The sequence below is a fragment of the Bombina bombina genome, chromosome 6 (assembly GCF_027579735.1).
Source record: "Bombina bombina isolate aBomBom1 chromosome 6, aBomBom1.pri, whole genome shotgun sequence".
NCBI lineage: Eukaryota > Metazoa > Chordata > Amphibia > Anura > Bombinatoridae > Bombina > Bombina bombina.
The window spans coordinates 1,038,836,720-1,038,859,104 of NC_069504.1; the positions used below are offsets into that span (position 1 = coordinate 1,038,836,720).

The window sequence follows — 22,385 nt, forward strand, 5'->3', positions numbered from 1 at the left end:
TACCTCAAGCAGCAAAAGTCTGCTCACTGTTTCCCCCAACTGAAGTTAATTCCTCTCAACAGTCCTGTGTGGAAGCAGCCATCGATTTTAGTAACGGTTGCTAAAATCATTTTCCTCTTACAAACAGAAATCTTCATCTCTTTCCTGTTTCAGAGTAAATAGTACATACCAGCACTATTTTAAAATAACAAACTCTTGATTGAAGAATAAAAACTACATTTAAACACCAAAAAACTCTAACCCATCTCCGTGGAGATGTTGCCTGTACAACGGCAAAGAGAATGACTGGGGAAGGCGGAGCCTAGGAGGGATCATGTGACCAGCTTTGCTGGGCTCTTTGCCATTTCCTGTTGGGGAAGAGAATATCCCACAAGTAAGGATGACGCCGTGGACCGGACACACCTATGTTGGAGAAACTGAACAATCACGCTTTCTCTGAAAAACTGTCAGTTTGGATAAAAGATTTGCTATAGAATTATCCACTACTGCTGATAATTGTTGCATAGAAATAAGCACTAGCGCGCTAGGTGTCGCCTGCGCGGGCAAAGCTGGTGTAGACACAGAAGGAGAGGATGTAGAGCTATCCCCACTACCTTCATTAGATAAATCATCTTGGGTAACATTATGAAAAATAACAGAGCTGTCCTGATTTTGTTTGGACGCTATGGCGCAATTATCACAAACACTCGAAGGGGGAACCACATTTGTCTCTATACACACAGAACATAGGTTATCTGATGGAACAGACATGTTAAACAGATTTAGGCAGGCAAACAATGCAATAAAAACGATTTTAAACAAAAACGTTACTGTCTCTTTAAATAATAAAATGACACATTTATTTCTGAATGTTCAAAAAACTATGAAGGCAATATCCGATTTTTCTGAAATTTGGACCCCAGTGTCTTAATGCTTAGAAAGTATTGCACAGCAAATATGGAGACTCTAGCTCTTAAAACAAGCAAACCGGAGCTAATTGTTGGATTTAACCGTTTTTACACACCACAATCCCAGCTACAGCCTTGCTGCAGCTTTTTACCTTCCTTAGGGGTCACCATTCACAGAAAAAAGCCTTTTGGAGTCACTTTCTGAACCACAGGACCCTCTCATATGAATCTGCATGCACTGCCTTGAAATTCAACTGCACAGCTAAAGTGCCAAAATGAGGCTTCCTCCCTCAGCACACTAGAGTGAAGGGGCCTTCCTGACTAGATTTAGGTGTCTAAAACAAGCCAGATCAATAAAAAACGTTCCCAAGTGTATGTGAGCTTATAAAATATTTAAAATGGTATAATATTGTAATAAAAACCAATCGATTTAGCCCCTAACAGTGTCTACCAGCATAAAAAACAAAAAGGGGAAGCCTGTTATCTTTTTTGTTTTTTGCTGAGGTGAAAGAAAAATGGCTTACCGTTTCCCCTGAGGGGAAAAATGACTGTCATCTAGCATTAGCCTGTGTTGTTAGAAGGAGACTAGTCATACCTGAAGCAGATGAGTCTGCAAACTGTAACCCCCAACTGAAGTTCTCTTGTTTCAACAGTCCTGCGTGGTAACAGTAATGGATTTTAGTTACTTGTGCTAAAATCATAGCCCTCTTAAACAGAAATCTTCATCACTTTTCTGTTATAGAGTAAATAGTACAAGCCAGCACTATTTTAAAATAACAAACTCTTGATAGAAGAATAAAAAACTACAACTAACACCACAAACTCCTCGCCATCCCCGTGGTAGATGCTACTTGTTCAGAGCGGCAAGGAGAATGACTGGGGGGCCGGAGCCAGAGGGGGACCTATATGGACAGCTCTTGCTGTGTGCTCTCCTTGCCTTTCCCTGTGGGGGAGAACATTTCCCACAAGTAATGGATGACGCCGTGGACCGGACACACCAATGTTGGAGAAAGTTGCTTAAAATTGCATGCTCTATCTGAATCAATAAAAAATGGGTTTAGTGTCCCTTTAACTGGCAGTTGGCAATTAGTAATTATTTAGCAAACCAGTCTTTTTGCAAAATCACTAAATTATCTAGTGAACTGTATTTCAGCTATTTATGTAGCTATCAGCCAATTTTACTTAAGTATTTCCATAGGTTTTCTAGTCACAGCTCAGCAGGTGCTGCAGAGGCCTAGATTATTTTTAAAACAAATAATAAGAAAAGTCTGTATTATATTTGGGGGTTAAATATAAACTAACAATTCAATTAATATACAGTCATGGAATATTATAAACGGCAGGGGGGTACACATTAGGGAAGACCAACAAAATCAAAGGTTGTAGAATTAAATATCACTTTAATCTTAGAATCAGCTCTAACAATAAACATATATATATATATATATATATATATATATATATATATATATATATATATATATATATATATGTGTGTGTATGTGTTTCACGGGTGTATCATAGCCAGTGCCTCACCAGCCTCTGACCTCACTGCACGTCACTGAGCTAGAAGACACAGATGATAAGGGAGGGACAAGACAGGACCCTAAACAGAAGGCACCACTGCTTGAAGAACCTTTCTCCCAAAAGAAGCCTCAGCCCGGGCAAAAGTATCGAATTTATAGAATTTGAAAAAATTTGCATAGATGACCAAGTTGCAGCCTTGCAAATCTGTTCCACAGAAGCTTCATTTTTGAAAGCCCAGGTAAAAGAAAACAGCCCTCGTGGAATGAGCTGTAATTTTCTCAGGAGGCTGCTGTCCAGCAGTCTCATATACCAAGCGAATAACGCTCCTCAGCCAAAGGGAAAGTGAAGAAGCCGTAGCTCTCTGACCCTTGCATTTCCCAGAAAAACAAACAATGCAGAAGACTGAAGAAAGTCCTTAGTTGCCTGCAAATAAAATGTTAGTGCTCATACAACATCCAGCTTATGTAACAAGCATTTTTTGTGAGAAGAAGGATTAGGACACAAAGAAGGTACAACGATTTCCTGATTAATATTCTTGACCGAAACAACCTTGGGCAGGAAACCAAACTTAGTACGCAGAACCACCTTATCAGAGTGAAAGATAAGATAAGGGGAATCACTCTGTAAAGCAGAGAGTTCAGAAACTCTCCGAGCAGAAAAAACTAAATTTATGCTTACCTGATAAATTTATTTCTCTTGTGGTGTATCAAGTCCACGGATCATCCATTACTTGTGGGATATTCTCCTTCCCAACAGGAAGCTGCAAGAGGATCACCCACAGCAGAGCTGTCTATATAGCTCCTCCCCTAACTGCCACCTACCAGTCATTCGACCGAAGACAAGCAAGAGAAAGGAGAAACTATAGGGTGCAGTGGTGACTGTAGTTTAAAAATAAAAAACACCTGCCTTAAAATGACAGGGCGGGCCATGGACTGGATACACCACAAGAGAAATAAATTTATCAGGTAAGCATAAATTTTGTTTTCTCTTGTAAGGTGTATCCAGTCCACGGATCATCCATTACTTGTGGGATACCAATACCAAAGCTATAAGAAACGGATGAAGGGAGGGACAAGGCAGGCGCTTAAACGGAAGGCACCACTGCCTGTAAGACCTTACTCCCAAAAATAGCCTCCGAAGAAGCAAAAGTATCAAATTTATAGAATTTAGAAAAAGTATGAAGCGAAGACCAAGTCGCCACCTTACAAATCTGTTCAACAGAAGCCTCATTCTTAAAAGCCCATGTGGAAGCTACCGCTCTAGTAGAATGAGCTGTAATTCTTTCAGGAGGCTGCTGGCCAGCAGTCTCATAAGCTAAGCGGATTATACTTCTTAGCCAAAAAGATAGAGAAGTTGCCGAAGCCTTTTGGCCTCTCCTCTGTCCAGAGTAGACAACAAACAATGCAGATGTTTGACGAAAATCTTTAGTAGCTTGTAAATAAAACTTTAAAGCGCGAACCACGTCAAGATTGTGTAATAGACGTTCCTTCTTTGAAGAAGGATTAGGACACAGCGACGGAACAACAATCTCCTGATTGATATTTTTATTAGATACCACCTTAGGCAGAAAACCAGGTTTGGTACGTAACACTACCTTATCTGCATGGAAAATGAGATAAGGGGAATCACATTGTAAAGCAGATAACTCCGAAACTCTTCGAGCCGAGGAGATAGCTACTAAAAACAGAACTTTCCAAGATAAGAGCTTAATATCTATGGAATGCAAAGGTTCAAACGGAACCCCTTGAAGAACTTTAAGAACTAAATTTAAACTCCAAGGCGGAGCAACAGGTTTAAACACAGGTTTGATTCTGACTAAAGCCTGACAAAACGCCTGCACGTCTGGAACCTCAGCCAGACGTTTGTGCAAAAGAATAGACAGAGCAGAAATCTGTCCTTTTAAGGAACTAGCTGACAAACCCTTCTCCAATCCTTCTTGGAGAAAAGATAATATCCTAGGAATCCTGACCTTACTCCATGAGTAACCCTTGGATTCACACCAATGAAGATATTTACACCATATCTTATGATAGATTTTCCTGGTGACAGGCTTTCGCGCCTGTATTAAGGTATCAATGACCGACTCGGAGAAACCACGCTTTGATAAAATCAAGCGTTCAATCTCCAAGCAGTCAGCCGCAGAGAAATTAGATTTGGATGGTTGAAAGGACCCTTAAGTAGAAGGTCCTGCCTCAGAGGCAGAGTCCATGGTGGAAAGGATGACATGTCCACCAGATCTGCATACCAAGTCCTGCGTGGCCACGCAGGTGCTATCAAAATTACTGATGCTCTCTCCTGTTTGATCTTGGCAATCAGACAAGGGAGCAGAGGAAACGGTGGAAACACATAAGCCAGGTTGAAAGACCAAGGCGCTGCTAGAGCATCTATCAGCGCTGCCTTGGGATCCCTGGACCTGGATCCGTAACAAGGAAGCTTGGCGTTCTGGCGAGACGCCATGAGATCCAGTTCTGGTTTGCCCCAACATTGCATCAACTGTGCAAACAACTCCGGATGGAGCTCCCACTCCCCCGGATGAAAAGTCTGACGACTTAGAAAATCTGCCTCCCAGTTCTCTACTCCTGGGATATGGATAGCTGATAGATGGCAAGAGTGAATCTCTGCCCATTGAATTATCTTTGAAACCTCCAACATCGCTAGGGAACTCCTTGTTCCCCCTTGATGGTTGATGTAAGCTACAGTCGTGATGTTGTCCAACAATGTAAGAATGCCTCTCTCTTTATCTGGTCTGCAGATAATTGTGAGAGGTAAAATCTTCCTTTTGGGGAAGAAGCTTTGAAGTCCAGAAGATATCCCTGGGACACAATTTCCAACACCCAGGGATCCTGGACATCTCTTGCCCAAGCCTGGGCGAAGAGAGAAAGTCTGCCCCCTACTAGATCCGTTACCGGTTCGGGGGTTGATCTTTCATGCTGTCTTAGAGGCAGCAGCAGGCTTCTTGGCCTCTTTACCTTTGTTCCAGGCCTGGTTAGGTCTCCAGACCGGCTTGGACTGGGCAAAATTTCCCTCTTGTTTTGCATTAGAGGGAGTTGATGCCGCGCTTGTCTTAAAGTTTCGAAAGGCACGAAAATTAGTTTGTTTGGTCCTTAATTTATTAGACCTATCCTGAGGAAGGGCATGACTTTTCCTCCAGTAATATCAGAAATGATCTCCTTCAGTCCAGGCCCGAATAGGGTCTGCCCCTTGAAGGGAATGTTGAGAAGCTTAGACTTTGAAGTAACGTCAGCTGACCAGGATTTAAGCCATAGCGCCCTACGCGCCTGTATAGCAAAACCTGAGTTCTTAGCCGTTAGTTTGGTTAAATGAACAACGGCGTCAGAAACAAATGAATTGGCTAGCTTAAGCGCTTTAAGCTTGTCAAGTATATCATCCAATGGAGTTTCTACCTGTAAGGCCTCTTCCAGAGACTCAAACCAGAAGGCCGCAGCAGCAGTGACCGGGGCAATGCATGCAAGAGGCTGGAGAATAAAACCTTGTTGAATAAACATTTTCTTAAGGTAACCCTCTAACTTTTTATCCATTGGATCTAGGAAAGCACAACTGTCCTCGACGGGGATAGTTGTACGCTTAGCTCGGGTAGAAACTGCTCCCTCCACCTTAGGGACCGTTTGCCATAAGTCCCGTGTAGCGGCATCTTTTGGAAACATTTTCTTAAAAATAGGAGGGGGAGAGAACGGTACACCTGGTCTATCCCATTCCTTAGTAATAATTTCTGAAAACCTTTTAGGTATTGGAAAAACATCAGTGTAAACAGGCACTGCATAGTATTTATCCAATCTACACAATTTCTCTGGCACTATAATGGTGTCACAGTCATCCAGAGTAGCTAAAACCTCCCTGAGCAACACGCGAAGGGGTTCAAGCTTAAATTTAAATGTAGACATATCAGAATCAGGTTGAAGCATCTTCCCTGAGTCAGAAAAATCACCCACAGAAAGAAGCTCTCCTGCCTCAGCTTCTGCATATTGTGAGGGGATATCAGACATAGCTACTAAAGCATCAGAGAGCTCTGTATTTTTTCTAGTCCCAGAGCTGTCTCGCTTTCCTTGTAACCCTGGTAGTTTGGACAATAGCGCTGTAAGGGTATGATCCATAACTGCCGCCATGTCTTGTAAAGTAAACGCCATGGGCGCGCTAGATGTACTTGGCGCCACTTGAGCGGGAGTCCCTTGAGCGGGAGTCAAAGGTTCTGACACGTAGGGCGAGTTAGTCGGCATAACTTCCCCCTTGTCAATTTCCTCTGGTGATAAATCTTTTAAAGACAGAATATGATCTTTATAACTTAAAGTAAATTCAGTACATTTGGTACACATTCTAAGAGGGGGTTCCACAATGGCTTCTAAACATAATGAACAAGGAGTTTCCTCTATGTCAGACATGTTTAAACAGACTAGCAATGAGACCAGCAAGCTTGGAAAACACTTTGATAAATGTAAACAAGCAAAAAATAAAAACGGTACTGTGCCTTTAAGAGAAACAAATTTTGTCAGAAATTGAAAAACAGTGATAAAAAGCAGTAAATCTTACGAAATTTTTACAGTGTGCATAATAGACTAACAGAGCATTGCACCCACTTGCAAATGGATGATTAACCCCTTAGTTTCAAAACCGGGTCAAAAAAACAATATAAACATTTTTTAACAGTCACAACAAACTGCCACAGCTCAGCTGTGGCCCTACCTGCCCATACAATGACTTTTGAAGGCACAAAAACCCTTTGTAGAGGTCCTAAGTGTTCAGGGGACTCCTTTAGGGAAGCTGAAAGTCTCAAGCTGCAAAAACTACTGCACGATTTAGGCCTGAAATTAGGCCCCTCCCAACCTGTACTCACAGTGAGAGGGCCTAACAAAACTAACCCTAGGCAAATCTAGCCAGCCATGTGGAAAAAACTGGGCCCCAATAAAGTTTTATCACCAATATGTAGAAAAAAAAACGTTTAAACACTTCCAGCAAACGTTATCTTATTTTCAGTAATGTGAGAAAGTAATAAGAATATTACCTTTTACAGCAAGCATGATACTAGTCGTTATTAAATCACTGTAATCAGGCTTACCTTAAATAAATCCGGTATTAACAGCATTTTCTAGCATATTCATTTCTCTAGATAAATTTAAACTGCACATACCTCATAGCAGGAGACCCTGCATGCCATTCCCCCAGCTGAAGTTACCTCATCTCTTCAGTTATGTGTGAGAACAGCAATGGATCTTAGTTACAACCTGCTAAGATCATCAAAAACCACAGGCAGACTCTTCTTCAATTTTCTGCCTGAGGCTAAAACAGTACAACTCCGGTACCATTTGAAAATAACAATCTTTTGATTGAAGATAAACTAAATAAACACCACATCTCTCTAGCTACTTCCTTTTTTGTCGAGAGCTGCAAGAGAATGACTGGGAGTGGCAGTTAGGAGAGGAGCTATATAGACAGCTCTGCTGTGGGTGATCCTCTTGCAGCTTCCTGTTGGGAAGGAGAATATCCCACAAGTAATGGATGATCCGTGGACTGGATACACCTTACAAGAGAAATAAATTTATCAGGTAAGCATAAATTTTGTTTTTTCTGCTCGGAGAGTTTCTGAACTCTCTGCTTTACAGAGTGATTCCCCTTAACTTAAGGCAATGCCCTACAAAAGGTCTTTTTAAGGGATATTGGTAGTTTATTGTTAGGTTAGGGGGTGTTTTTATTTTAGGGGGCTTTTTTGTTTTTATAGGGCTATTAGATAAGGTGTAATTTTTATTATTTTTGATAATTTTGTTTTTTTGTAATCAATATTTTTTTATTTTTCGTAATTTTAGGGTTTTTTTGTAATGTTAGATTTTTTTGATTTTTTTTTGTAGTGTTAGTTTTTTTTTTAATTATGTAATTTGGGATTTTGAATTTGTAGTTTATTTTATTAGAATAGTTATGTTAGGTTTATTTATAGTTTAATCTTTTTTTTTTATTTCACAGGTAAGTTTTTATTTATTTTAAGATAGTTATATTGTACTTTTAATTTAAAGCTAGGGGGGTGTTAGGTTCTGACATACAGTATAATCATATATACCTCAAATAACGAAACTAATCAGTTATTTTTATTCCCTTGGTTGCTAGTAATAAACTCAAGCAGCCATTTTACAACATCCCTGCTGTGACTGCAAATTGTCTATTGTTATTATTATTGTTATCATCTATTCTTTCTTGACTAGTTTAATAATTACTGGGTATGAATGCCTCTATTTTTTTTTGGTTTTGTTACCCCAGGATTATCTCTACTTTTACACTCCACATGCCTTACAGGAGTTTTTGGAACAAGAAAAGCCTTGGGATTAAAAAAATATGACAGCTGTAATAATTAATGTCTACTGTTACAAATGAAGTCCTTAAAGGGACATGAAATCCAATTTTTTTTCTTTCATGGTTCAGATAGAGCATGTGATTTAAAACAACTTTCCAATTTATATATATTGTCTAATTTGTTCTCTTGGTATCCTATGTTGAAAAGGATATAGATAGGTTTAGGAGCTGCTGATTGGTGCCTGCACATAAATGCCTCATGTTATTGGCTCCCAGTAGTGAATAGCTGCTCCTTCAACTACGAATACCAAGAGAATGAAACGAGAGACAGAGAATGAAACAAGAGAGAGAGAATGAAACAAGAGAGAGAGGGAGAGAGAGATAACTACATTTCTCCATATAATCTGTTTGAGCATGGCAGGATTAATCAAACAGATGCACTCCATTTAATATGGCCATAATTGCTTTATGATATCTAGTTAAAGTTCTCAGGGATGACAATCTAGAGATCTAAACAGAATTAACAATAACAGTACTAGGTATGCTAATCAGAAATAATGACACAGAATTAAGAAGCAGTGCACAGTCAAATTCTAAGTAGTAACTCACCAACATTTGTAACCACTGGGATCATCATAGAATAGGACGGATCACTGTATTGGTAGACAGGCTCATAGTTTGACATGTTTCTATGAGAGGGTAACGTGGAGGACACAGTGGAATTGACCTGATGGAAATGTTTTTTCTTCCCAATCTTTGGCTGATACACCCAACCTGTGCAAAACAGCAAACTAGGAATAAGGACCCATGTAACAGCATCAGATATTGATAACAATAAGATTAGACCTCAAAATGAAGTCAGAGATAATGAAAATGAGTAATAAATTACAATGAAAATGACAGTAAATCCAATTACCATATAATCTGTTGAACTGACGTAATGTATATACTGTACATACAGAGATGGAAATTACATCTTTTTGCTATGTTTAATATGAAGTTAACAAGTAACTTATATTGGTCATAAGGGTCACTGACTATCATTTATTATAAGTATATTCTGGCTCCTCAGAGCACTGTAGTAAAGGTAGAAATAAAACCATCCAGAGTGGCTGTTTTTCATAGGTTCACACTGCTTATAGGAAATAATGTCGGGTTTCCGGTGGGAGGAGTAGTTCTGAGCAGAGCACACGCTGAGGGTGGCGTGCAGCGAGGAGAGTGGTGCTCAGAGTCTCTATTTTTGACATCTCCCCGTGCAGTTGCTCCCGTTGTTGGTGTGTGTTGCACCCTAGGGAGCTGGGCTACAGCATCTAAGCCCCGGCAGGATAACCAAAAAAAAACCATATCAAGGCTCCCTGGTTTGAGCCACAATTGCGCTAGGAGCAATTTCAATAAAAAGAAAGCAGCAACCCATTCTACCTATATTAATGAACAGGTGTCAAACTTTCAATCTCTCAAAGCACTAAACCCTACCCCTTGTCTACCTGGAGTGTAACCCCCGATTCGGACCCCCCTGGTGGGGTCGGAGTGTTGCGACAGAGGGAAGGTGGGTGCTCAGGAGTTCCGTGTGAAGATTTGGTGTGCCCGCTGTGGGGTCATTACCATGGCCTCCTAGGGCACTGTGTCCAGCATATTACCGGTCTCGGATCCAGAGGTGGTGGTTTCCTCCTTCTATGTGAGCGGCAAGTTGGTCAGGAGCAGGCAGAGGGCGTTGGGCCAATCACAAAGCTCAGAGGTGTTGAGCCCCACTGTGTGACCAATAGGAATTGGAGGTGTGTAAGGAGATAGAAGAGACCCGGCTAATTTCATCCACGGGAAGTCAGTGTGAACGCAGAGAAGATTCCCAGACAAACGAAGGTGCGGTAAGCGTCAGTATCTTGCAGTAGTTCAGCACGGAGGTTAAGTGCTCAGATAGCCTGGTCTGGACGGTATATCAGGGAACTGAGGTATTAATGTAACCGGAGTATTCACGCTGGAGGAAGGGCAAGTAAGGAATAAAAAAAAAGGCTATTGGACTCATTTTTTATTTTTTCCCTACAACTGTAATATATGGACAGAATATTTGAACTGAGTATCTTTCTAAAGAGGATTATTGGCGTTTGGCCTTGTATTTAATATAACCTGTAGGGGAAAGGTATACATTGAAAAGAAAACATATATAAGGGGCAGAGAAAAAAAAATGTGTATTTGATTGTTGTTTGATCATGCTTTATTGTTTGGCGCTGAGAAATGTTGATTTTTTTTCTTGTGCTCAGTAGTTACTTTCTGTAATTCAATGTGTGTTATTCTCTTGGTCTATACTACCTAATTTAAACTATTTCCTTAACCTACATATTAGAAACAGTGGTAGGAGTCCCGTACAGCATTATACTAACTTCTCTTTTCTCCTCAGGATTTAAATACAAGGGAATCTAATTTTTTGTTTACTTGAGGGGGGTTTTACTTATTTGGTTTAGGATTAACTTTGAACAATTAGTAATTGACCTATTGTTAGATACTACTGTGATAAATCCTAAACCATTAGCTCCATTCTGACAAATCATTTATAGTGTAAACTGTTCTGTCTGTACTAGTGTATAGACAAAATGGTGTAAGGTGGATTACTTGCCAGCACTTTATTTTTAATTTTGAATACTAGGGACAGTAGAACACTGTTGAGGCTGGTGTCAGGTGCATGATATATAGCAGGATCTTTTTTTGATTCACATTATTTTTTTTTTATTTTTTTTTGTGTCTCTGTGTGTATTTTTTGTAGATATATATAGGTAGTTATTAGGGAGGTAGAAAGGGGAGGGAAGGGGGGGTCTTCACATTTGTGTAATTAGATTCATTGGGATCTATATAATCACGTACCGTTTTGCTAGGCGGTACTTAAATTTCGTATAGTTTGTTTGTACCACTTTGAATGGAAAGATATATCACCCAGGTGAAATCTGTTTCACCCATAATGCCTGCGAAAGTGAAAGATAAAAAAAGTAATAGAACAGTTGATACCAGTTTAGATTGCACTATGGAACCTAGTAAGAGTGTATTTGATATGCAAGACCTTACAGCTAAACTTCTGGAAGTATTTTCTCCCCAATTTGAAGCAATTAAAAAAGAATTAGGGTCTATTTCTACTGAAATAGTTACTCTATCATCTGAAGTGAGACTTTTTTCAACTAGATTAACAGAGGCCGAGTCCAGAATCTCTGACTTGGAAGATCAGACCCACACATCGGCAGAGATTATACATAAACAAGATACTAAAATTAGAAATATGCAGCTTCGCCTGGAGGATCTAGAAGATCGCTCCCGGCGTAACAATATTAGATTAGTTGGCCTACCGGAATCACTAGAGTTTGAAGACTTGTTAAAATTTACTTCTACTACACTCCCCTTGGCTCTAGGGATGCCCCCTCAAGCAGTACCACTTACAATTGAACGAGCTCATAGACTGGGCCCCAAGAAAGACTCCTTGGATGGAGCTCCAAAAAATAGAGTGTGTATATTTAAACTCTTAAAATACCAAGACAAGATTGAACTTATGAGACTTTTTAGAATGTCAGAACCGCTTCTATTTGGAAATAGTAGAATTTTAATGTTTCAGGATTTTTCCTCTGAGACTTCCTCGAGGAGAAGAGCTATGGCACCGCATTGTACACAACTTATAAATAAGGGAATAAAAGCGCGGATGATTTATCCGGCTCGAATTATAGTGGAAGATCGTGGTATTAGACGCTCATTCGAGGAGGTCTCAGAGGTTAAAAAATATATAGAAACTCTGTAATTAGAGCGTAGATTTAATCTGCTGTGTAAATAGGAGATGGGTGAAAATATGTCTGGAAGAGTTATAAGGTATATGCAAAATTTGATGTTGTTCTTAGACAAGGCTAGCGTAATTGTTATATGTATATGTTGTGTGTTGTCCTATGTCGTAGAGATGTATTTGGTGTGGTGTTTCTCTTTTTTTTTTTTCCTCTCCCTCTCCTCCTTCTCTCTCTCCCTCTCCCCTTGCCCCCCCCCCCCCCCCCATTATATGTGTATTATTAGCAAGGTATGGTAATTCTGGTCGCACCGGGCAGTGTTTCTATACACGCTCCAATCAGAGGGATTTTTGAAAGACTGATGGTAGATGGGTGAGGGAATTAAAGTATTATCTTGGAATATAGGGGGAATAACTTCCCCCATTAAGCGCAAACTAGTTATTAAAAAATTAGCTAGTCACAATCCGGATTTAGTCCTTTTACAGGAGACCCATCTTAACCAGCAAGAAGCAGCGAAATTGAAGATAAAGTGGATAGGGGCAGTCATCTCTACAGATAGTCGAGCCAGAAAATGTGGGTTAGCTATCCTGTTACATAAGGATCTTGATTATAAGATAATTAAAGTAGAAATAGATGAAGCGGCTAGGTATATTCTTCTTCAAATCCAACTAAAAAATGTCAAACTGGTGATTTTTAATATATATGCCCCAAATAAGTTCTCTAGAGAATTTTGGGAGAATTTAAAGTTGAAATTATTTCCTTATGCCTCTGAGAACTTAATTCTAGGAGGAGATTTTAATGCAACTCTTTGTCCTATCCTGGATAGATTTTCAAAAAAAAATATTGCAGTACATAATAGAAACGCAAAATTTTTAAAACAATTGTGCTTGAGATTAAAACTAGTAGATGTTTGGCGGTTAAAAAATCCTGACAAGTTGCTATATTCATGTAAGTCTAAAGCACATGGAACATTTTCAAGAATAGATTTTTTTTTAATTTCAGAAACATTATCACTTCAGGAATTAGAGGCCGAAATAGGGGAAATTAGTATATCAGATCATGCTATTATTTCTTTATTTTTCATAGTAGGTAACAAAGAAAGGAGTAAAATACTTAGATTTATTTTTCCTCGATATCTGTATAATAACCCTAAATTTGTTAATTATATGAAAGCCTCATGGCAGCGTTATTATGCTGAAAACTCTAATTATATTAACAAGATCGATATTTGTTGGGAAGCTTTTAAAGCTGTATTAAGGGGTGAAATCCAGGCGTATGTAAGTATAGGTAAGAAGAAGAGTAGAGCAAGAGAAACCCAAATTTTAAATCAAGTCAGGAATGCTTATACAGTATATTGTGCGAATCCCACAGTGGGGAATTGGGGGAAATATAGAGACAAGAGAAAAGAAAGAGACCTTTTTTTAAAGCAAAAATCAGTAGAGGAAGAAGCAAAATTAAATCTTCACTTTAAAGGTGTACATGGGTGTTCGGCCAAATATTTGGCCAAACTTACTAAAAGTAGAAAAAAGAAAAATCTTATATTGGCAATTCAAACAGATAAAGGTAGAACCACAGAAACTAAGGAGATAGTAGAAATTTTGTATACTTATTATCAACAGCTTTACTCCGAAGTTGCAATAGACAATGTTAACCACAATAATTTTTGGGATATGATAAAGGTCCCTAAAATATCTAATGAGGACTTGTTAGTAATTAACGCTCCGATCTCAATACAAGAAATCAGAAAGGCTATAGATAATCTAAAAATGAATAAAGCAGCCGGCCCTGACGGATTCCCTGCAGAATTTTATAAATGTATGAGTGAAGAGGTATCATGGTTTTTAGAAAAACTCTTTAATTTTTATTTTTGCACGATGAATCCTATTTCAAAATATTTCTCCATGGCAAATATTTCTCTCATTCTGAAGAAAGGTAAGAATCCGGAGGAGCCGGCTTCTTACAGGCCAATTTCTGTCTTAAATATAGACTATAAAATATTAATGGCAATTATTGCGGCAAGAGTCTCCAAGTGTTTACACAATATCATTCATCCAGATCAAACTGGATTTATGATAGCAAGAAACCCCACAAAAAATATACGTAAATTAATTAATCTTTTGGATTACGCGTGGAATGTAGACCAGGATAGAAAGTAATCAGTATGGCAAGATGCGGCTATTCTTTCCCTTGATGCTATCAAAGCATTTGATTCAATTATCTGGGAATATTTATTTAGATCATTAGAACAATTTGGTTTTAAAGGAGAATTATTACATTTCATCTACAGATTATACCATAATCCAATATCCTTTTTACTTATTAATGGGATCCTTTCATCCAAAATAATTTTACAAAGGGGCACTAGGCAGGGGTGTCCGTTGTCCCCTTTACTTTTTAATATAGCCTTGGAACCCCTAGCAATCCGATTCAGGGAGGTGTTAATAGGATGTCAGCTTGGTACACATTCCCTTAAGATCTTGTTATACGCGGATGACGTATTATTATTTCTAGCCAATGTACAGCGATCTATCTCAGTAGTGTTACAAATTTTGAACCTTTTCAGCTCGTTTTCCGGGTATAAGATAAACTTAGAAAAGAGTGAATTATTGTGCTTTAATAACAGACTGATAGTAACACCTAGTATCCCCGTTAAACAGGTCGATGCTATTAAATATCTAGGATTGGTTTTACATAGGAATCCCAGTTTCTGGTATAAAGCTAATTTCGAGCCATTGTTTCAAAAGATTGCTACTGATCTACAACTCTGGGTAACATTTCCACTGTCTTTGACTGCGGGTGTTAGGTTAATCAAATCTATTATCTTCCCTCGTTTGTTATACCCGCTTCAGAACCTACCCTTGTTGATATTAAATAAGGACCTAAAGTTAATTAATTCTTTATACTCTAAATTTATCTGGAATTATAAAAAAACACAAATAGCTCTGAAGAGACTTATGCAAACCTCGGGAGCTGCCGGTATTAGCGTTGCCGAATCTTAAATTGTATAATCTGGCGGCGTTAGACCAAAATTGCAATAGATTGGCTTGCCGGCTCTAACATCGTCTCTTCCGAAGAGATAGAATCATTTGTAATTGCTCCGTTCTCATTAAAAGCGAATTTACATTGCAAAGTACAGAAATTACCGCAGAATGTTAGCTGTCTGATTTCTATTAAGAATGTAGTATATGCATGGCATAAAGTTTGCTCAATTCTAGAGCTGGATTTTTCTTTTTCAGAATTTTTACCTATTTTAGGTAACCCGAGTCATTCAAAAAAGGGTCTAACGCTCACTTTTCAGCCGTGACTTTTCCATACCGCAGATCCCCTTACGTAAATTGCCTATCCTATCTTTTCAATGGGATCTTTCTAACTCCGGTATTTAGAGTCGTGTCTGAAGTAAGCGTTAGAAATCCAACGACAAAACTCCAGCCGCAGAAAAAAGTCAGGAGTTAAGAGCTTTTTGGGCTAACGCTGGTTCATAAAGCTCTTAACTACTGTACTCTAAAGTACACTAACACCCATAAACTACCTATGTACCCCTAAACCGAGGTCCCCCTACATCGCCACCACTCGATTAAATTTTTTTAACCCCTAATCTGCCGACCGCCACCTACGTTATACTTATGTACCCCTAATCTGCTGCCCCTAACACCGCCGACCCCTGTATTATATTTATTAACCCCTAATCTGCCCCCCACAACGTCGCCGCCAACTACCTACAATAATTAACCCCTAATCTGCCGACCGCAAAGCGCCGCTACTTAAGTTATCCTTATGTACCCCTAATCTGCTGCCCCTAACACCGCCGACCCCTATATTATATTTATTAACCCCTAATCTGCCCCCTTCAACGTCGCCTCCACCTGCCTACTCTTATTAACCCCTAATCTGCCGAGCGGACCGCACCGCTACTATAATAAAGTTATTAACCGCTAATCCGCCTCACTAACCCTATAATAAATAGTATTAACCCCTAATCTGCCCTCCCTAACATCGCCGACACCTAACTTCAATTATTGACCCCTAATCTGCCGACCGGAGCTCACCGCTATTCTAATAAATGTATTAACCCCTAAAGCTAAGTCTAACCCTAACACTAACAACCCCCTAAGTTAAATATAATTTTAATCTAACGAAATTAATTAACTCTTATTAAATAAATTATTCCTATTTAAAGCTAAATACTTACCTGTAAAATAAATCCTAATATAGCTACAATATAAATTATAATTACATTGTAGCTATTTTAGGATTAATATTTATTTTACAGGCAACTTTGTAATTATTTTAACCAGGTACAATAGCTATTAAATAGTTAAGAACTATTTAATAGTTACCTAGTTAAAATAATAACAAAATTACCTGTAAAATAAATCCTAACCTAAGTTACAATTAAACCTAACACTACACTATCATTAAATTAATTAAATAAAATATCTACAATTACCTACAATTAAACCTAACACTACACTATCAATACATTAATTAAATACAATATCTACAAATAACTACAATGAAATAAACTAACTAAAGTACAAAAAATAAAAAAGAACTAAGTTACAAAAAATAAAAAAATATTTACAAACATAAGGAAAATCTTACAACAATTTTAAACTAATTACACCTACTCTAAGCCCCCTAATAAAATAACAAAGCCCCCCAAAATAAAAAATGCCCTACCCTATTCTAAATTACTAAAGTTCAAAGCTCTTTTACCTTACCAGCCCTGAACAGGGCCCTTTGCGGGGCATGTCCCAAAGAATTCAGCTCTTTTGCCTGTAAAAAAAAACATACAATACCCCCCCCAACATTACAACCCACCACCCACATACCCCTAATCTAACCCAAACCCCCCTTAAATAAACCTAACACTAAGCCCCTGAAGATCATCCTACCTTGTCTTCACCATACCAGGTTCACCGATCGGTCCTGGCTCCAAAATCTTCATCCAACCCAAGCGGGGGCTGGCGATCCATCATCCGGCGGCTGAAGAGGTCCAGAAGAGGCTCCAAAGTCTTCATCCTATCCGGGAAGAAGAGTTGATCCGGACCGGCAATCATCTTCCAAGCGGCATCTTCTATCTTCATCCGATGAGGACCGGCTCCATCCTGAAGACCTCCACCGCGGACCCATCTTCATCCGGCGACGTCCAACTGAAGAATGACGGTTCCGTTAAGGGACGTCATCCAAGATGGCGTCCCTCGAATTCCGATTGGCTGATAGGATTCTATCAGCCAATCGGAATTAAGGTAGGAATATTCTGATTGGCTGATGGAATCAGCCAATCAGAATCAAGTTCAATCCGATTGGCTGATCCAATCAGCCAATCAGATTGAGCTCGCATTCTATTGGCTGTTCCGATCAGCCCGACCGCACCATTACACTCAGTGCAGCTCGCTCCTGCTCTGTCTGACAGCGGGAGCGAGCTGCACTGAGTGTAATGGCGCGGTCGCGCCGGGCTGTGACTAGACAGCTGGCCAGATGCGCTCTGTGATAAAAACAGACCTGCTCAGTAGAGCACAGAGAGTGGGTCTGAAAACAGTCTTTTTTAATAAAAATTCACAGGCAATATTAGATTGCATAAAGCTAGTGCTAATATAATGTTATATAATTCTGTACTATGTGCAGAATGATATAACATTATTTCTCCAACATTGGTGTGTCCGGTCCACGGCTTCATCCTTACTTGTGGGATATTCTCTTCCCCAACAGGAAATGGCAAAGAGTCCCAGCAAAGCTGGTCACATGATCCCTCCTAGGCTCCGCCCACCCCAGTCATTCTCTTTGCCGTTGCACAGGCAACATCTCGACGGAGATGGTTAAGAGTTTTTTGGTGTTTAAATGTAGTTTTATTCTTCTATCAAGTGTTTGTTATTTTAAAATAGTGCTGGTATGTACTATTTACTCTGAAACAGAAAAGGATGAAGATTTCTGTTTGTAAGAGGAAGATGATTTTAGCAGACAGTAACTGAAATCAATTGCTGTTTCCACACAGGACTGTTGAGATGAAGTAACTTCAGTTGGGGGAAACAGTTAGCAGTCTTTTCTGCTTAAGGTATGACTAGCCATATTTCTAACAAGACCATGTAATGCTGGAAGGCTGTCATTTCCCCTCATGGGGACCAGTAAGCCATTTTCTTAGTTAAACATAAAAGAATAAAGGGCTTCAAAAAGGGCTTAAAAACTGGTAGACATTTTTCTGGGCTAAAACAATTGCTTTACTAGGCATATTATGCAGATTCTAACTAATTATTGGTATTATAATCTTGGGGAACGTTTAGAAAAACGGCAGGCACTGTGTTGGACACCTTTTTCAGATGGGGGCCTTTCTAGTTATAGACAGAGCCTCATTCTGGGACTGTATAGGGGTTAAATTTAAAAACGGCTCCGGTTCCGTTAATTTAAGGGTTAAAGCTCTGAGTGCAATACTTTTAATGCTTTAAGACACTGTGGTGAAATTTTGGTGAATTTTGAACAATTCCTTCATACTTTTTCACATATTCAGTAATAAAGTGTTTTCAGTTTGAAATTTAAAGTGACAGTAACGGTTTTATTTTAAAACGTTTTTTGTGCTTTGTTGACAAGTTTAAGCCTGTTTAACATGTCTGTACCATCAGATAAGCTATGTTCTATATGTATGAAAGCCAATGTGTCTCCCCATTTAAATTTATGTGATAATTGTGCCATAGTGTCCAAACAAAGTAAGGACAGTATTGCAACAGATAATGATATTGCCCAAGATGATTCCTCAAATGAGGGGAGTAAACATGATACTACATCATCCCCTACTGTGTCTACACCAGTTATGCCCACACAGGAGGCCCCTAGTACATCTAGTGCGCCAATACTTATTACCATGCAACAATTAACGGCTGTAATGGATAACTCCATAGCAAATCTTTTATCCAAAATGCCTACTTATCAGAGAAAGCGCGATTGCTCTGTTTTAAACACTGAAGAGCAAGAGGACGCTGATGATAACTGTTCTGACATACCCTCACACCAATCTCAAGGGGCCATGAGGGAGGTTTTGTCTGATGGAGAAATTTCAGATTCAGGAAAAATTTCTCATCAAGCTGAACCTGATGTTGTGACATTTAAATTTAAATTAGAACATCTCCGCGCACTGCTTAAGGAGGTGTTATCTACTCTGGATGATTGTGACAATTTGGTCATTCCAGAGAAATTATGTAAGATGGACAAGTTCCTAGAGGTTCCGGTGCCCCCCGACGCTTTTCCTATACCCAAGCGGGTGGCGGACATAGTAAATAAAGAGTGGGAAAGGCCCGGCATACCTTTTGTTCCCCCCCCTATATTTAAGAAATTATTTCCTATAGTCGACCCCAGAAAGGACTTATGGCAGACAGTCCCCAAGGTCGAGGGGGGCGGTTTCTACTCTAAACAAACGCACTACTATTCCTATCGAAGATAGTTGTGCTTTCAAAGATCCTATGGATAAGAAATTAGAGGGTTTGCTTAAAAAGATTTTTGTACAGCAAGGTTACCTTCTACAACCAATTTCATGCATTGTTCCTGTCACTACAGCAGCGTGTTTCTGGTTCGAGGAACTAGAAAAATCACTCAGTAAAGAATCTTCGTATGAGGAGGTTATGGACAGAGTTCAAGCACTTAAATTGGCTAACTCTTTTGTTTTAGATGCCGCTTTGCAATTAGCTAGATTAGCGGCGAAAAATTCAGGGTTTGCTGTCGTGGCGCGCAGAGTGCTTTGGCTAAAGTCTTGGTCAGCGGATGTGTCTTCCAAGACAAAATTGCTTAACATTCCTTTCAAAGGTAAAACATTATTTGGACCTGATTTGAAAGAGATTATTTCAGACATCACTGGGGGAAAGGGCCACACCCTCCCACAGGATAGGTCTTTTAAGGCTAATAATAAGCCTAATTTTCGTCCCTTTCGCAGAAACGGACCAGTCTCTAATTCTGTATCCTCTAAGCAAGAGGGTAATACTTCACAACCCAAACCAGCCTGGAAACCAATGCAAGGCTGGAACAAGGGTAAGCAGGCCAAGAAGCCTACCACTGCTACCAAAACAGCATGAAGGGATAGCCCCCGATCCGGGACCGGATCTAGTGGGGGGCAGACTTTCTCTCTTTGCTCAGGCTTGGGCAAGAGATGTTCAGGATCCTTGGGCGCTAGAAATAGTTTCTCAAGGTTATCTCCTGGAATTCAAGGAACTACCCCCAAGGGGAAGGTTCCACAGGTCTCAATTATCTTCAAACCAAATAAAGAGACAGGCATTCTTACATTGTGTAGAAGACCTGTTAAAGATGGGAGTGATACATCCAGTTCCAATAAGAGAACAAGGAATGGGATTTTATTCCAATCTGTTCATAGTTCCCAAAAAAGAGGGAACATTCAGACCAATTTTGGATCTAAAGATCCTAAACAAATTTCTCAGGGTACCATCGTTCAAAATGGAAACTATTCGAACGATCCTACCTACTATCCAGGAAAATCAATTTATGACTACCGTGGATTTAAAGGATGCGTACCTACATATTCCTATCCACAAGGAACATCATCAGTTCCTAAGGTTCGCTTTTCTGGACAAGCATTACCAGTTTGTGGCACTTCCATTTGGATTAGCCACTGCTCCAAGGATTTTCACAAAGGTACTAGGGTCCCTTCTAGCGGTTCTAAGACCAAGGGGCATTGCAGTAGTACCTTACTTGGACGACATCCTGATTCAAGCGTCGTCCCTGTCAAAAGCAAAGGCTCATAAGGACATCGTCCTAGCCTTTCTCTGATCTCACGGATGGAAGGTGAACAAAGAAAAAAGTTCTCTGTCCCCGTCAACAAGAGTTCCCTTCTTGGGAACAATAATAGATTCCTTAGAAATGAGGATTTTTCTGACAGAGGTCAGAAAATCAAAACTTCTAAGCTCTTGTCAAGTACTTCATTCTGTTCCTCGTCCTTCCATAGCGCAGTGCATGGAAGTAATAGGATTGATGGTTGCAACAATGGACATAGTTCCTTTTGCACGAATTCATCTAAGACCATTACAACTGTGCATGCTCAGACAGTGGAATGGGGATTATACAGACTTGTCTCCGACGATTCAAGTAGATCAAAAGACCAGAGATTCACTCCGTTGGTGGCTGACCCTGGACAATCTGTCACAGGGAATGAGCTTCCGCAGACCAGAGTGGGTCATTGTCACGACCGACGCCAGCCTAGTGGGCTGGGGCGCGGTCTGGGAATCCCTGAAAGCTCAGGGTCTATGGTCTCAGGAAGAGTCTCTTATCCCGATAAACATTCTGGAACTGAGAGCGATATTCAATGCTCTCAGAGCTTGGCCTCAACTAGCAAAGGCCAAATTCATAAGGTTTCAGTCAGACAACATGACAACCGTTGCATATATCAATCATCAGGGGGGAACAAGGACTTCCCTGGTGATGAAAGAAGTGACCAAGATAATTCAATGGGCGGAGGATCACTCCTGCCACTTGTCTGCGATCCACATCCCAGGAGTGGAAAATTGGGAAGCGGATTTTCTGAGTCGTCAGACATTCCATTCGGGGAAGTGGGAACTCCATCCGGAAATCTTTGCCCAAATAACTCAATTATGGGGCATTCCAGACATGGATCTGATGGCGTCTCGTCAGAACTTCAAGGTTCCTTGCTACGGGTCCAGATCCAGGGATCCCAAGGCGACCCTAGTAGATGCACTAGTAGCACCTTGGACCTTCAACCTAGCTTATGTATTCCCACCGTTTCCTCTCATCCCCAGGCTGGTAGCCAGGATCAATCAGGAGAGGGCCTCGGTGATCTTGATAGCTCCTGCGTGGCCACGCAGGACTTGGTATGCAGACCTGGTCAATATGTCTCGGCTCCACCATGGAAGCTACCTTTGAGACAGGACCTTCTTGTTCAGGGTCCATTCGAACATCCGAATCTGGTTTCCCTCCAACT

General features: G+C 40.0%; 1 protein-coding gene across 1 annotated transcript in view; it reads right to left on the reverse strand.

The window, feature by feature from the left end:
• SOX30 (SRY-box transcription factor 30) overlaps window positions 1-22,385 on the reverse strand; it is a 95,253-nt gene that overhangs the window by 68,510 nt on the left and 4,358 nt on the right. The window contains exon 2 of the mRNA XM_053719667.1: window positions 9,318-9,482. Within this exon, the coding sequence (XP_053575642.1) occupies window positions 9,318-9,482 (165 nt within the window). The remainder of the gene's footprint in view (window positions 1-9,317; window positions 9,483-22,385) is intronic.